Source organism: Haemorhous mexicanus, chromosome 17 (genome assembly GCF_027477595.1).
Source record: "Haemorhous mexicanus isolate bHaeMex1 chromosome 17, bHaeMex1.pri, whole genome shotgun sequence".
In the NCBI taxonomy this organism is placed as follows: Eukaryota; Metazoa; Chordata; class Aves; order Passeriformes; family Fringillidae; genus Haemorhous; species Haemorhous mexicanus.
This window is the reverse complement of record NC_082357.1, coordinates 13,992,070-14,007,814: the sequence shown is the minus strand read 5'-3', so window position 1 is coordinate 14,007,814 and position 15,745 is coordinate 13,992,070. Positions and strand designations below refer to the sequence as shown.

General features: G+C 55.4%; 2 protein-coding genes across 4 annotated transcripts in view; one reads left to right on the top strand and one right to left on the bottom strand.

Annotated features, from left to right (window-relative positions):
- Positions 1 to 4,412: 4,412 nt before the first annotated feature.
- Positions 4,413 to 14,236, top strand: TNFRSF13B (TNF receptor superfamily member 13B). 2 transcript variants are annotated; one of them, XM_059862017.1, is made up of 5 exons: positions 4,413 to 4,546; positions 6,557 to 6,697; positions 7,525 to 7,641; positions 8,103 to 8,303; positions 11,631 to 14,236. In XM_059862017.1, the coding sequence occupies exons 2-5, from the start codon at positions 6,559 to 6,561 to the stop codon at positions 11,771 to 11,773; spliced, it is 600 nt and encodes a 199-aa protein (XP_059718000.1). In that variant the 5' UTR covers positions 4,413 to 4,546; positions 6,557 to 6,558; the 3' UTR covers positions 11,774 to 14,236. The 2 variants fall into 2 exon arrangements, with proteins under 2 accessions (XP_059718000.1, XP_059717999.1); XM_059862016.1 differs by lacking the exon at positions 11,631 to 14,236 and adding an exon at positions 9,087 to 10,295.
- The window catches only part of USP22 (ubiquitin specific peptidase 22), an 89,813-nt gene continuing 88,242 nt past the window's right edge, over positions 14,175 to 15,745 (bottom strand). For both annotated transcript variants that reach the window (XM_059862015.1, XM_059862014.1), the window contains one exon: positions 14,175 to 14,786. In XM_059862015.1, the coding sequence (XP_059717998.1) occupies positions 14,744 to 14,786 (43 nt within the window). In that variant the 3' untranslated portion in view covers positions 14,175 to 14,743. The remainder of the gene's footprint in view (positions 14,787 to 15,745) is intronic.

The window sequence follows — 15,745 nt, the reverse complement described above, 5'->3', positions numbered from 1 at the left end:
ATATCTTTTGCTCCCACCAGGTTTTCCCCACCTTTTGGCTGCTGGGCAGGGCAGAGGGGATCCCCTTGTGAGGCTGCCTGCCCTGCCAAGCCCCTCTCACCTCAGCAGCCCTGCTAAAAACACCACCCTGTGCAAACCCCAGTGCTCTCAGTCCCTTTGGCCACCGCCCTGAGCTGCCAGCGCAGCCGTGGGATGTCTGCTCTGCTGGCTCCATATAATGCGAGTTCTACAAATGAAAATGTCACATGGCCCTAAATTAAATACTTTGGAGAAACCCATTATAATGCAGCAGCACAATTAGCTTTATCAGCCAGCCCAGAGTCATGCCAAAAACCAAAGCCGACTCACTTGACAGGAGCTGCCATCCATGAAACCAAGCTAACGACCTTAATTATATTTTTAGCTTCTAATTTTTGGCTGACACTGTCCTCAATTACCCAGCCCATAATTTGTGCAGGGACGGCGATCAGCCTCACCTGGCCTGTAATTCCCAGGATCAGCCCTTTTATCCCTTTTAAATATTAAATTGACTCCCACTGGCCACCCTCCAGTCCTCTGGAATTTCCCCAGGGTTTTAGTGTTAAAAATTAACAGCAGAGCTCCTGGGCAGGCTGCAAACCCCTTCCCATGAGGTTTCTGCCAGGAAAACACCTCTCCACAGGGAATTCAGCAGTGAGGACGAGGAGTTGTTCCCACCAGGTCAAAACTCCACGTAATCAGATCAGCTGTTCTGGCCAAAGATTGTTCTTTGACTCATCTCCCTGATCCACCACCCACGCTTTACACCTCAGCTCACAACCCTGGCACTGAACCCTCCTTTCCCTGCTCCTTCCCTAGGCATTTTTAGGGCTTTTTACTCATTTCTGTGCCAGACGTCAGCCAACCCAGGTCTTTCCCCATCTGGCCATCCCTGGTCTCCAGCTGGCTGCTGGGTTTGGGGAGCACAGCCCGAGTTTTGGTAAAATGCTTCCCCTTTTCCTGATCTGTGCTGGGTTTTGGCAAGGAGGCTGCTGCAGCCCCACCCTGCTGAGGCAGCTCTGGAGCCTGGGTCACCCAGGGCTCTCCCACAGCCCTGGCACAACCTCTGTGAGGGTCAGACCCTGGCATAGGGTGCCCGGACCCCGGTGGGCGCTGAGCATCCTTGGGGTGATGCCCAAGGGGTGGTGCCAGGACGAGGAGCAGAGGGAGAATGGAGCAGTGTGGGGTGTGAGGGGGGCCCTGAACCCCCCGGATCTCGGGGTGCTGGAACGGAGGTGCCAGGGAGGGGCAGGAGCCAGCCTGGGGGGCTGCATCCCACCTGGACGTGTCCAAGGCTGGGCTGGGTGGGCCTGGAGCAACCTGGGATGGTGAAAGGTGTCCCTGTGCCTGTCAGGGGGTGGAACTGGATGGGCTTTAAGGTCCTTTCAAACCCAACCATTCCATAAATTGTGATTCCCCCTGGCCGGGCTGGGGCGGCCGCCTTGGAGGATTCCGGGCTGCGGGGACAGCCGGAGCCAGCGGGAGCCGGGCTGGGCTGGCCAAGGGTGCCATCTCCTGGGGACAGACACACAGAACAGATCCTGGGGACAGAACAGATCCCGGGGACAGACACACAAACCACATCCTGGGGGCGGACACACAGAACAGATCCTGGGGACGGACACACAGAACAGATCTTGGGGACAGACACACAGAACAGATCCTGGGGACAGAACAGAGCCTGGGGACAGATCCACAAACCACATCCTGGGGACGGACACACAGAACAGACCATGGGGACAGCCGTGCCCAGGAGCTCCGGACAGCAGCGGGGACAAGGAGCCGCTCCTCGGGGCTCTCGGGGGACAGCCCGGGCACACGGGGACGGCCCTTCAGGAGTGGCAGTGCCACGGCATGGCCACGGCTCTGCAGAGCCCCGGCTGTCCCCAGGGCCCCGCACGGCCCGGTGGCAGCGGTGACAGTCGTGCAGGGACTCCGGGGTATGCCATGAGGTGGTGGTGACAGGACAGGGGGGATGCCCCAGGGACAGGCACATCCTGGTCCCAGCGCCCCGCAGGGAATTGGGGGGACAGAAATGAGCACTCGGAGCCGGCTGCGCTCAGCCCGGCCCCGCAGTCGGCAGTTTCGGCCGAAAGAGGCTCCTCTTCCCCTCCTTCCCCTCCTTCCCCCCCGGCTCCTCTTCCCCTCCTTCCCCCCCGGCCCCTTTTTCTCAGGTTCTAGAGGGAGCAGGTGTGCGAGCAAACGTCCTGGCCAAGGCTCGGCACTGCTAAAAGCAGCCGGGCTGAGAGGAGGAAATCATCCCAGCAAAGCTGCTCGAGGGGAAGGCAAAGCACCCCCTGAAAGCTCCAGAGCCAAACATTACCCACCCTGTCTGCCTGTTACCTGCAGCTCTCCTTGCAGCACTGCCACCGGGGCAAGAGCCCAGCAGAAAAATAGATTTTGTTGTCAGGACAAAATTGGGCTCTGTCACCCCAAAGAGAGTGTGGCACCTCCAGAGCCAGGTGCAGATGGGCACTGCAGGATGCAAAACCATGTGGGGGATGCAGGGGGATGCAGAGGGATGCATGGCACTGGGAGGATGCACAGGGAGCCGCTGGTCTGTAAGAATCCTGGTTGAATCTCTGGGGAGCCAGTGAACTCAGCAGAGGAAGGGTCTAATCCAGAAATCCAGAAGAGGGGGCTGGTGGTGGCTGCCCAAACCACAGGAACAAGCCCAGGCACGGCAGGGTGGCAGCCCCTGCCTTGGCTGTGAGGCAGGAGCTCATGGAGCACCGTGTCTGGAGGTGTTGGAGAGCCACAGAGCCCTCAGAGGCTGCAGGAGGGGGTGATGGTGTCTGGGGCACACAGCCAAGGAAATGGGGCTCCAGCCCAGACAGCCCTAGAACTGTACAGCTGAAAGCACACTGCCTGATCCCTGCTCAGCCAGGAGGGACAAACCACCCCCAAGTGCTTCTCACTTCCCTCTTTAGGGCTCAGCAGGGTGGAAACTGCAAGTCTCTGGTGCTATTTACAGAGGTGAGTTTCCCCTGCAAAACCCCGAGAGCAGCGAGCTGGGGCCACCTCTCCAGGGCCATCTCCCTGCTCTGCCACACTCACCCAGCTCAGGCAATGCCAAAAAACGTGATTTCCCTCCCAGGGGGAGGCTCAGCACAGCAGTGATCTCATCCTTTGTGCCAGATACACGGCATGTGGCATGTGGCAGTGTCCCTGTGGCCGTGGTGCCTCCTCTGCTGGCCTTGCTCCAAGCCCTGAGGTGCTCTGGATGGTGCCAGAGCTGCATCCCACCCTCCTTCAGGATCTGGGATCTCATGGGCCACATCCAAACATGAGGTACTGGGTTCCTCTGGGCTCTGCTCCCCATGAGCAGGATCTGCCTCCAGTGTCCCTGCAATGGACACAGCAGCAAAGCATCCTCTGGCCTCTCCAGCTCCACGTGGCAGGCACAAAACAGGAGGTTTTGAACAAACAGAAGAACCCTTGATGCTGCTCCACAAATGCTTTTAGTGACAGGTATTGCTTCTTGCTTCCTCCTTCAGCTGCTTCTGCAGAAAGGTCCCTCTGGACTGAGCTGAGTCACTGCTCTGCCACGCTGCCAGCACCTCGTGTGCTGCCACAGCCATGCCCAGCATCCCTGCAGGAGCAGGGACAAACCTCTGGAGCCTGCCAGCAGGGCAGAGGTGGCTCTTTGCCCCTGTGAAAACAAGCTGTGCTATTAATGTGCTATTAGTGAGTTGTTAACGTGCTATTAATAAGTTATTAATGTGTTATTAATGAGTTATTAATGCCCCGTGCCCTCAGCACAGCCAGGACTCAGCTGCCCATGCAGGGCATAGCACAGCCCTCCTGCCTCCCAGACATGGATGCACCTGAGAATATCAGTGTTTAAGGCACCTCACTAAAGAAAAATCAGTGATTAAGGCACCTTGCTGGGCTCCAGAGACGCTCTGGGAGCTGTGAGCAGGAGACAGGACAGTGGCTTGTGCTGACCATGCTGGGGATGTGGAGGGGATGGATGCTCCCAGCAGTGCTTGGTCCTGGCAAGGTGAAACACCTTTCCCTGAAGGAAACATCCCCCTGGCACAGGCTGCAGTGGTGGAACCACCCCTGGAGGGATCTAAAAGGGGCTTCAGGGTGGCACCTGGGCACGTGGCTCTTCAGTGAACTGGCAGTGCTGGGGGCAGGGCTGGGCTCAGCCTGGGAGGGCTTTTCCAACCTCTGAGATTCTGGAATTCTGCTGCAGTTCCATGCAGGATGCTGAGAGCTCCCACTCCACCAAGACCCTCTGAAATGTGCCCACCTGGCCCAGGACACTTGTCCCTGGTCCTGGTGACACATCAGTGTCTCCCCACGCTGTCCCCAGCAGCCCAGGGACCCAGGAGCCAATGCAAGGCTCTGAGTGTGCAGCCAATTTGCATGGAAGGGACAGGGGGAAGCCCCAGGAAGTGCAGAGCCAGGCATTAACCAAATCTCTCTAAGAATAACCCTGGGCCATGCAGGGGCTCCGTGCTGCAGCTCAAGGGGCCATGGCTGGAGCCCAGGGGGAGTAGCCACTGCTGGAGAGCCAGATGTGAGTGACCCCATGGAGGGGCTCTGGGGATGGGGTGGGGGGTTTGGGGGCCAGGGCTGGGGCTGGGCATGCTCCCAGTGCCAGCAGGGAGGGGAGGCTCTGCTCAGAGCTCCCACCCTGCTGGAATGGTCAGTGCTGTGGGGCTGGAGAGGGAATCACAGAATGGTTTGAGCTGGAAGGGAGCTGAATTCTCATCCAGTTCCACCCCCTGCCACGGGCAGGGACACCTTCCCCTGTCCCAGCTGGCTCCAAGCTCTGTCCAACCTGGCCTTGGACACTTCCAGGGATGGAGCAGCCATAGCTTCTCTGGGCACCCTGTGCCAGGGCCTGCCCACCCTCACAGGGAAGAATTTTTTCCTAATAACCAATCTAAATCTACCCTCCTTCAGCTTAAAGCCATCCCCCCTTGTCCTGTGGTTGCTTAAAGTTTGGCATGAGGAGTTTGTGGGGGAATTCAGAGGGTCCTGGTGGTTGAGAGGAAGAGGGAAAGACTCACCTGGCTCTGCTGGAAAATCCATGGCCAAGAAATCTGCGCTGGGAGCACCACGTGTACCTTGGGACTCCCCAGGGAGGGGAAGGTCTGTCCTAGAAGAAACCAAACATCTCCTTGGAGGTGTCCTTGCAGCACCTGGGAGGGAGGTTCCCAGGCTGCAGCCCCTCATCTTTAAGACAGCCCCAGATCTGCTTCCCATCCCTTATCCCATGGGAAACCCCACCTAGGCCAAGGATGGCTCAGCTCCCTGCCAGCCCTGGGGGCTGCTCTGGGTGCAAAGCCCAGGTTTGTTCCCAGAACATCCGAGGAGAGCAGTGGCCTGAGCCTTGCTCTGCCCTGGGGATGTCTCCAGCAGGCTCCACAGAAAGTCATTATTTAATTCCATAGCAATGTTAATTGAACAGCTGGGAGTGCCAGGCCAGCATCCCAGTGCAGAGAGGATTTTTCCCTGGGAGTGGGGGGGGGGGTTTCTCTTGTGCTGCCCCAGGTAGGACCCAGCCCATCCAGCAGGGAAGGTGCTGGCTGGGCAGGACAGACAAAGTGCCCAACCTCTGAGTCCTGGAGAGAGAGGAGAGGTCCTGGCAGAGCACAGGGGATTTTCTGTATAAAAATCAAAGGTTTGGTTCTGCCAAAGCAGCAGCTCAGCCTTTGGGCACACAGAGCTGACAATGCACTTGAGCAAGTTCTAAACCTTTGGGCCCATCAGCACCAGCATCTCCCACCCTGCAGGAAAGAGCTGCAGCTCCAGGAGGGCTCTGGGGAGGGACGAGGCTCTCGGGAGCCCTCTCAGGCAGCAAAGGGCTCATAGCCACCACTGCCACCCTCCTGCTGGGTCAGAGCTTCCTGCAGCTGCAGACCCTGAGTGTGGCACCACCCAGGAGCTGTTATCAGCCAGCCAATTCTTCTAAATGTGAGGTCTGGATGGTTTTTATGCTGCTGAGAGCTGCTCCTGTGCCTCTGGGCATCACATCCAGTGCACGAGGGCACTGGAGCAAAAGAGGATGGGACAAGCAGCCCGGGATAGGGACAAGAGCACGTCCACCTCCAGTTGGCACTGGTTAAACTGGTGCCTAAAGTCTCCTGGGGAGATTTCCCTCCTTCTTCTGCTCTGACATTTCTTATTCATCAGCCTAGTTTCACTATGACACCAGAACACCCAAGAGAAAGGGCAGGAATGACACACGAGGTGGTGTTTCTGGTACCTTCAGAAAAGCCTGTAAGGACAGGAATAGTCCCCAGTGCTTGTGCTCCCTCTGGCAGGTGCAGGGATCCTCCAGACCCCCAGGGCACAGCTCAGGGCCACCTCTAGGCCAGGGTGACCTCTCTGTGTGTCCCCTGGGACTGGCACAGGACACACACACAGCTTGAGAAGCAGATTTGGCTGTGTGCTCCTGCTCAAGCCTGGGACCAGAGAGGGCTGAGGGACAGCCAGGATCTCCCTGCCAGGGGTCCCAGCCCCAGGAAGGGACGAGCCCCGTGGTGGCCACCCCATACCCACCTGTGTCTCTGTCCTGCAGCCATGGATGGGCCACGAGCAGGGCAGGATGCCATGAAGAACTGCACTGACCAGGAGTACTGGGACACCCTCGTTTCCCAGTGCATCCCCTGCAGCCTGGCCTGCAGGCAGTCCCTGGCCAGGAAGTGTGATGCTGTGTGTGGTGAGTGCTGGGCAGCCCCTGCATGGAAGAGTCAGGGATGGGGCCAAGCTGGGAGGGAGGATCAGAGCCTGGGATGAACCCCAGGGCAGGCTCTGAGCCAGCTCAGCCTTGCAGAGCTTCAGGCCAAATCCACAGGGGGATGTGACAGCTCCCATGGGTGGGCTGGGGCTGGCAACAGCTCCGGACCAGGACCAGGGGCCTGCAGCTCTGCACTGCTCCCTTCTGGGCTCACCAGGCTGCACCAACACTCCTGCTCCCTATTGGGGAGTTCCCTATTCCACCCTCCAAAGGCAGGGATGTGGATCATGACAAACCCCCAGCCTGGGACAGGCCCTGAGGTGTCCTGGAAACAGCTGGGGAGGAGGACAAGGGACAAATGAACGTTGGTGCCCAGCCCTGTGCCAGCACCATTCCTGGAGTCCCAGGCTGAGGTGGCTTCACCCATCCAGGGCTCACTCAGCAGCCACAGGTGAACACCTCCTCCTGGGGGACAGGAGATGCCATTCCTGGCATCCCGAGGCAGGTTTTGGTGTGTCCCAAAGAGCTGTGCAAGCTCCAGGGCAGCAGCAGCAGCCAGGAGCCCCCAAGTGAGCCCAGCTGCCTTTGGCTGCCTGAGACCATCCCCTCCCCTCAGCTCTCCAGCCAAAGACCCCCCAAATCCCGGGTCTGTCCCCCTGGCAGCCCCACAGATGCTGTCAGTGCTGGGGGGGCAGGCAGGTCCCCTCCTGAGCTGCCAGAGCAGCGAGCTGGGCTCGTCCTGCCACGCACTGGGGTGGGGGGATGTGCTGAGGACACCGCGATCACCTCCCTCCCCTCCTCTCCCCCAGAGTCCATGGACTGCAACAAGAGGCCGGGATTTTACTACGATGATCTGGTGAAGACCTGCATCAGGTGCAGCTCGGTGTGCGGGCAGCACCCCCGGGAATGCGCCCCGTCCTGCGAGCGTGAGTCGGGGCAGGGGCAGCAGGACCCCCCTTTGTGCGGGAACTGCCCTCGGGGGGCTGCCCTCCCACCGGGGCTGGGGAAAGCACACAGGGCATCTCTTTGCCATTTTCTCCGTCCTACCGTGGCCTTTCCCCGCCGTGTGCTGGTGTTCCCAGGCCGGGAGCTCCCCCGGGCACGGTGGGGTTGGCAGCCGGGGGTCCCACCCGGCTGAGCTGCCCCAGCCCTCGGGGAGGGGACAGGGAGGGGACAGGGAGAGCCCCAGGATCTCCAAGTCCTGCCCTGGGGTTGAGCCGATCCCCGAAGGTGTGGGAGGGTGCGAAGGGAGCCAGCGGGCACAGGGGACACAGAGCAGCTCCCAAACCCTTTCCCAGCGGAGGGCACAGGCGCTGGCAGCTCCTTCCCTCCCAGCAAGGCTCCCCAGAGGTGTCTGAGCTGCCCCGTCTGTCTGTCCTGCCCGCAGCCACGCCCGCGGCCGTGCTGGAGCAGAAGGCGTGCGCGGAGCAGGAGCCGTGGCTGGCGCTGTGGCTGCTGCTGGGGCTCTGCCTCTGCAGCCTCGTCTGCTCCCTGCTCCTGGGCTGGACTCACCTGCGCAGGAGGGGAGAGCCCGGCTCCTGCCAGCCCAGCGCCGGCACCTGCCACTGCAGGGAGGACCCTGCCAAAGGTGGGTGCTGGCAGCGCCGGGGGAGGGTGGGGAGCTCGGGGGAGCAGGCTTGGGCTGCCAGAAAGAAGCAGAGCCGCTTCCTAAAAGGCAGGGAGGAAAAGCAAAGACAATGAGAGTGAGTTTGGAAGAGGAGCAGGACTGGAGCCCTGTGCCCGATTCTCCACCCTAATCCCTCAGTCACAGCTTCCCTCTTGGAGCTGCTGCACGGGCAGCACCTCTCCAGTCTCCATCCAGAGGCTGAGGGGACAAAAGCCAACCCTCTTCCAAAAAAACCCCACGAGTTTTAGTTCTGCAGCCAGAAGGGCTTCACAAGTCCTTGTGTTAGGGAGAACAGGAGAAAGGATAATGTGGAACAATTCGACATGGAAAAGGTGGTTTCATTCTTCCTTCTTTTCTTCTCTCCTGCCTTTCCAAAGGAAAAAATACCTACTTACCTATTTCTGCACAAACATCACACACACCCATGTTTACATACATCCCCCTCAAAGCCATCAATGTCAAAAATCACCAAGGAAGACCCCATGAGCCAATGTGACACCTGGAGTCACTCCAAGGGCTGTCCCTCAGGCCATTCCTGTCTGCTTTGCTGAAGGACACAGGGATCAAAGGGTGATTTTTAAGATGAGCCAGCAGGTTTGGAGAGATGTTCTGGGTGATGCAGTGAATCCATGCTGGGAGCTGGGTGTCCTCTCCAGGTCCAGGAGCAGCTCTCATGCAGCACTCCAGAGCATTCCCAGGTGGAAGCTGCTCCTGGGCCCCTCAGCTGATGCAGTTTATTTGCAGATGGGCTGGTGGAAGCCGCCAGCGTTGGTGAGGGATTCACCAGCATCAGAATCCCAGAGCCAGTGGAAACCTGTGGCTTCTGCTTCCCTGGACATGGCTCTGCAGTACAAGAGACCAAACCCTGCCCCAGCAGCTCCTGCCACCCCGGGGAAAGGGCTGCTCCCTCCTTCTCTGGGATCTGCAGCACGGGGAGCGCCGGGGCCCTCCCCAGCCCTGAGGATGGCCACTTCAAAATCATCTGCTCTCCTGCCCAGGAGAAGGCACCCATGGTGTGACCACAGAGGTGTTCCAGCACGGGGCCACCATGGAGGGATGCTCCCTCTGCCCCCAAACCAAAGCTGCTTCATCCTCTGTTGCCTGGAACAGCCTCTGCCCAGCCCGGGCTGTGCCAAGGGCTGCAGGACATAGACAGGGCTGGAGGTTGCACAGAGCTGTTTGCTTCCACTCAGGAAACCAAATTCCCATTATTCTTGTGAATTCCCAGTGAAAGAAGTCACTTCCAATGTAGCAGCATCTGACTTCATCCTCCAGCTTGACCTGGGTGCATCCCAGCCCTTGGGGACATCTCATCCTGGATCCATCCCTGCAAAGGATCCCTGCTTTCCTCTCCCTGCCTGGAGATTCCTTCATGAACCAGAACAATTTTCAGCACAGCTGTAAATGTCTCAAATGTGGAATTGGATCCGAGGATTCACTGGTGGAATTGATTAGAAGCCAGTGTGGGAAGCTCCACTGCCAGTTTCCAGCACTGCCATGGGTGATGGGGAGGACACGATGCTGCACATGAGGAGCTGGGACAGGCACCAAAGCCCTCAATGGAACTGGGTTTCAATATGAAAATTCATCCAAGGCTGAGATCTTTCTACAAAATTGGATTTATGTATATCTGACCTGGGTTATTCTGAAGAGCTGGTAAAAGTGAGGAATCAGCTGGAGATAAAGCTGCTTTGAGAGAATATTTTTATCTAACCTGTCTTTGAAAGCTATCATGGAAAAATAGGGGTTTCAATGTGTAATTTGAAGTTCTCATTTCCACTAAAGGAGACTGTAGGAATTTTTTTTTTTTTTTTTTTTTTTTTTTTTTTTTTTTTTTTTTTTTTTTTTTTTTTTTTTTGCAAGGAATCACTCCTGGTAGGAGCCCATCCCCTCCACTGTCTTAAACTAGAGCTTTAAACTTGAAAGAATAAATGTAATTCAATATATGCACAACTTGGTGCTGGGAAAGCAGACAGCTGGAGAAAACATGAGCAGAGTTATAAGAGATTCTACACCTTCAATATTACACTTTCCTTTAAATGGAAATACTTCCTTATCATTAACAAAGGCATCACCTGGGAGGTTCAGCCTCTCACTCTGGTCACCTCCCACAGTCCATGGGCCTCCCAACCTCCAGACTTTCTCCATGTCCCAGCACACCTGGAGACCCTCTTGGCCTCCCCTCCACCTCCACAGCAGCTTCTCCCCCAGCCTCAGCTCCCTCCTGGGGACTCTGCTCTCCTGCTCTCAGCTCTGTGGTTTCCTGCCCCACAGCCTCAACCCCAACACCACAGCCCCAAATCCTGTGCCAGGAATAACAACCCAATTCCTCTAGAACTCCAAAAGTCTTTCAGCTCCAGAAATCACCTCGGCCCCCCCTCCCTTCAGGAGAAGGAAAACCCTCAGCAGCAGCCAGTGCCTCCCCAGGCTGCCCCTTCCAGCAGGGAGCTCCTGGGGACACCTGGATCCAGCCCAGCTCTGGTGCCCTACAGACCTTCAGTGCCACCTCCAGGCCATGGTCTCACACAAAGAGATCCAGAACCTTATTTAAAAACAGGACAGAATTAAGTGAACACGTGCCACCAGTGTTGCAATTAGGGCATCCCTGGAGGATCAAGAGGCATCAATTATTCAAATGAGAAGGATTTTAGGGGCCTTGCCTGTGCTAGTGAGAGCAGGAGCTCACCCTGTGTGGCACCAGGAGCCCCAGCTGGCTCAGGAGGTCGCTCACCTCACACCCAGGCAAAGCCAGGGCTGGGACAGGGCTGCTCCTCCTGTCACCATGTGGTGTCTCAAAAATTGGGGAAAACACTCATCAGAGGCCAAGTCCTGCCCAGACACAAGAGGGGAGCATCCCTCACCCTCCTCTCCTTGTGGGAATGTAACTACAATTATCAGCACAGAAAAGGTAACAGAGAGCAACTTGAACAAATTAGCAGGAAAATAACAAACACCTTTAGCTGGAGACCCAAGAGGAATCAGTGGATTTGGCATTTTACAGCCACTGGCCAGCAGCTCTGAAGGATCATACCTGGAGACATCAGTTCCAGTGTTAGGGGGACACTCTGAGCAGGACACCAGCAATTCCAGATGGGATGAGTCCAACCACATGGAATTAAGGGCACTGATTCTGAGCAGGATCCCCCGCCCAGGGTTTAACCAATTCCCACATTTCTGCTTTTTCCATCAGGCACCAGCATCAGGCAAAGCTTGATCTCTACTAGAGTGGCTGAGGGACATGAAAATGTAGCTAAAAGCACTTTCTGGCTATTTTTGTGTCCCCTGCAGAGCTGTGTTCACTGCTGGCAGGTAACAGAACACACCCCACCGTGAGCCTGCATGGCTGCACCACTCTTTGTTTCCAGTCATTTCTGCAAATGCCTCCTCCCAACAGACCCAGCTGTGCCGATAGAAAATGTACCTCAAAATAAACAAGTCAAGCCCAAACTGCTGCCCTGGATGAGGAGCTGTCACTGCTGGCTGTCAGCACATCAGGGAGCCTTTGCCTCACCCTCCCTTCGGCTGTTCCGTGGCCGGCGTTTTCCTGCAGGCGATGCTGAGGGAGTTCCCGGAGGAACCTCCCGGGAATAATTCCGTGCAGGAGCTGCGGGGCTGCTGCTGGAGGGATGGAGGGGAAGAGAGAGGGCTGTGTTTGAGAGAAAGCAGCAGGAGCCAGCAGCTGCTCTTCCATTTTTATAGGAAAAGGGAAAATGCTGTCCCCTCCTCTCGGAACCGGCGTGGATTTACTGCTGCTGGAAATAGAACCTGGTGTGATTCGGGCAGGGACACGGGGGGTGGGCTGGTAGGCTGGAAAGGGGGGAAGAAAAGAATAATAGACCTTTTAATACGCTAAGAATTCTGCTTTTGAAACCAGACAGAGAGCCTTGAAAGCTCCCCCCGAGAACCATCTGCGCCGGTGCAGCCGCACAGAGCAGAACCCTCTCCACCAGATGGGCGGGGAGGAAAAATTAAGGGTGATTTATACGGCTGCCTCGTCCCTAAACAATTTGTTCCTGAAGGCTTAACAAAGCCGGCTGCAGCAGCTCCGCCGGCTGAGCGTGTGCTGTGGAAAACAGAATTCATTAAAAGGGCAGCCAAAGGCTCAGAGCTCGGCGCCACAAAGCGAAGGCAGCGCCGGAGTCATCCTCATCCTCCTCCTCCTCCTCCTCCTCCTCGGCGGCGCCCGCCGCGGGGTGGCAGTCCCGGTCCGGCCGGGATGCAGCGCAGCAGCGCTGGGGATGACGAGAGCTGGCTCCTGCCTTGCTCCGCAAGCTGCTGCATTATTAAACAGCAGCAGAAAGCATCCGCACGCTGCCGTGCTCGCCCGGGGAAGGAGGGGCCCCTCTCCTGCAGCTCCTGCTCCAGCGCAGGAATGCTCGGCTCAAAGCGGGCGGCACCGAGCACAAATGGAAATTAAATTGTCACACGGGCAGGGAACGCGATGGCATCGGCAGCGCCGGGGCACCCCCGCACCACACCCAAGCTCCTGGTCTGGCTCGAGATGTTCTGCTTGTCCTTTCCTCCTCCGTGCCCTGCCACAGATGTACAAAACCTCCTCGTACTGTTCCAGTCTGTGTCCAAATCAGAAGAATTCCACCGGTTCAGCTGCTCCTGTAAGATGGTCATTTAAAACCCAAACACACTCAATTCTCTTATTTTCCTGTTTATCAGACTGTGTTAGACACCTGCAACTCATTCCTGGAGCACAGAATGAAAGGCTTAGATCCCTTCCTGCCTTTCCACACTGGCAAAGCTGAGGAATGCCTGGCTGGGGATTTATGCAGAGGTTAAAGATCAGAGCAGCTGTGGCTGCCCCTGGATCCCTGGAAGTGTCCAGGGCCAGGCTGGACGGGGCTTGGAACAACCTGGGATAGTGGAAGGTGTCCCTGCCATGGCAGGGGCTGGAACAAGATGATCCTGAAAATCCAACCCAGACCATTCTGTGGCTTTTGGTGTGACACCAGTTCACACAGTGCCCAGCTGACACTTCACCCTCTCCCCACGGGAGAACAAAGCTGGTTTTGCTCTTCCAGGCTGTGATTCTACCCCCAGCCCAAGCTCCTGAGAGTGAGATCCAGCACGAGCAGCTCCTGCTGGTACCTCGCACAGCGACAGAGGGGGAGGAAAGGCCCCGGAGCTGAGCTGAGAACACCAACACACAAACTGTGCCACTGCAGGAGGAGAAGAGCACGTGAAGAGTTAATCCATGTGGGAGGATACAAGGAACCAATACCAGCCTAGCACATACCAGGAAAATGTGTTGTTTACTTAGAGCACTGCAGAAGGGCTCAATAGCAGCAGATCCATCCCTCAAAGCTGCCCCGGCAGCGACCATTCCCAACAGATGGTACATTTTTCACCACTGAGGTTCTCTCAAGTGTCAGATATATATAAATCCACCTTTGGAAAGCAGCAGGGGGGAAAAAAACCAAACCAAAACCAGCAACAACAAAATAAGCGCTTTTGAGAAATTCAAACTTATTCACAAGATTTAAAAAAAACCCAACAAAACAAAACCAAAAAGAACCAAGACCACTCTTACAGTATAAACACACCAATTCATTCATTTTTACTGATGGTTGCATTTATGAATTTCATTCTCGTGAAAAAAGGGAATAAAAGGAAAAAAATTAAGAAAATAGCTATTTATAGAAAACAAAACAAAAAAGGGCTCAAACAACAGAATCTGTGCTGATGCTTTTGGATGAGCAGTCCGATGGCATTGAACATTACCTGTGCAAGCAGGCATGCTTGAAAACCTGTCTGAGTACTGCAGCTTCAGTCCCACAATCCAGGATTTCTTTTATGGTTGTTGGAAAAAAAAGAGCCTAATAGTTTCATACTGTATTTATTTAATAACTAAAATTCACAAATAAAAAGATACTTGCAAAGTCCTTTAGTTGTCTCATCCCCTCCTCCTCCACTCTACTGCTTTCAGACCCATATGCATAAAAAAATGGGTTTGGATTTTTAATTTTAACTGTTATATGATTGGTCGTTGGAGCTGAAGCACCAAATGGAGAAGATGCTTTATGGAGATGAGGGTAGAATCCTTTGCCTTCCCACACACATTTTTGGAGGAACACAGGAGATGTACCAGTGCCCGGACTCCTCTGCTCCCATTTCCCCCACCCAGAGCATTCCTTTCATTTTATATTTCCTCTGTTAAGTGACTGACTGCAGCCTCTTTTCCCCCTTTCTGTCCTGGTGGGACTGCACACACGGTGGACATTGTTCATTTCTCACTCTCCAGGCTGTGAGTCAGTGTCAAGTAGGTCCTGTTACAGCTCAGTGCGAGTTGGTTTGTAATGGGTCTTTTCATTTCAGGTAGGTTTGTGTGTCGATTCAGAAGGCTTGAGTTGTTTCTTCCTTGTTTACATCTGACAAGCTGCTGGATAAGGCTATTCATACTCCAGGAACTGTTTGTGATAGAACAGCAAATATCTGGAAGAGAGCAGAGGGACAGTGGCAGTTCTGTGCCAGAGCAGATGAGTTTCCATTGATGCAACCATAAGACATGAGGGCTGTTAATTTTGGTTTTCTTTTCAATTTGAGGCAATTCCAGGGATGAGAAGGAGGGAAGCCAGCTGACATAATTTTACCAGCAACTCAGAGAACTGAACAGCTGTACATCAAAGAGGAATCCCATGGATGCCCCATCCCTGGAAGTGTTGAAGGCCAGGGACAGGGCCTGGAGCAACCTGGGATAGTGAAAGGTGTCCCTGCCCATGGCAGGGGGTTGGACTGAGATGAGATTTAAGCTCTTTTCTCAGCCAGGCCATTCTGTGATTCTGTGAAAGAGTCAAACCTTGTAAAATCTACTCAGGACCTGAAAACTCTGGAAGATTGGATTCTGTTGGTGCTCAGACAGGCAGCAACCATTTAACACTAATGTGACACAAAATAAAGGTGCTTTAAGGTACAGCTGTTGCTTTAGAGTCACACTGCCAGAGATCAGACCAGGATTACTGCAAACTGCCTCCCATTTACTGGAACAGAAGCAAAATGAAGCAGCAGCCATGTGGGTGAACACTCATGTCCCAGTCAAATATCTGATGTGTCAATCTGCACCCAAATCTGGGGTTTTAAAGGATGAAGTTCTTCCTTCCTGTGTGGAGATCAGGGGACTGATCTCCACACAACCCTTACCCACCCTGATGCAGCCACTGGGGAGTCCTCAGAGCACTTCTGAGATGTTCCAACTGTTATAATTCCATCCAAGCCCTGTGGATTCCCTCACAAGATGCAGAGCTACCGTGTCAGCCTTTATCTGAAGCAGGGAAATGCATCAAAGCTCAAACCAGCCTTTATGGGCCATAGTTGTGTTGTACATCCTCTCCTCCTTGCCTCTGGCAGGTTCTTCCATGGGCATAACCCCACCTGAGCACCAGGCATGTGTTACT

Excerpts from the sequence above, each read along its gene's own strand:
- TNFRSF13B (XM_059862016.1), top strand. The coding sequence starts at position 6,559 with ATGGATGGGCCACGAGCAGGGCAGGATGCCATGAAGAACTGCACTGAC. Across the intron at positions 6,698-7,524 it reads GAAGTGTGATGCTGTGTGTG|AGTCCATGGACTGCAACAAG; the intron begins GTGAGTGCTGGG and ends CCTCTCCCCCAG. Across the intron at positions 7,642-8,102 it reads ATGCGCCCCGTCCTGCGAGC|CCACGCCCGCGGCCGTGCTG; the intron begins GTGAGTCGGGGC and ends TCCTGCCCGCAG.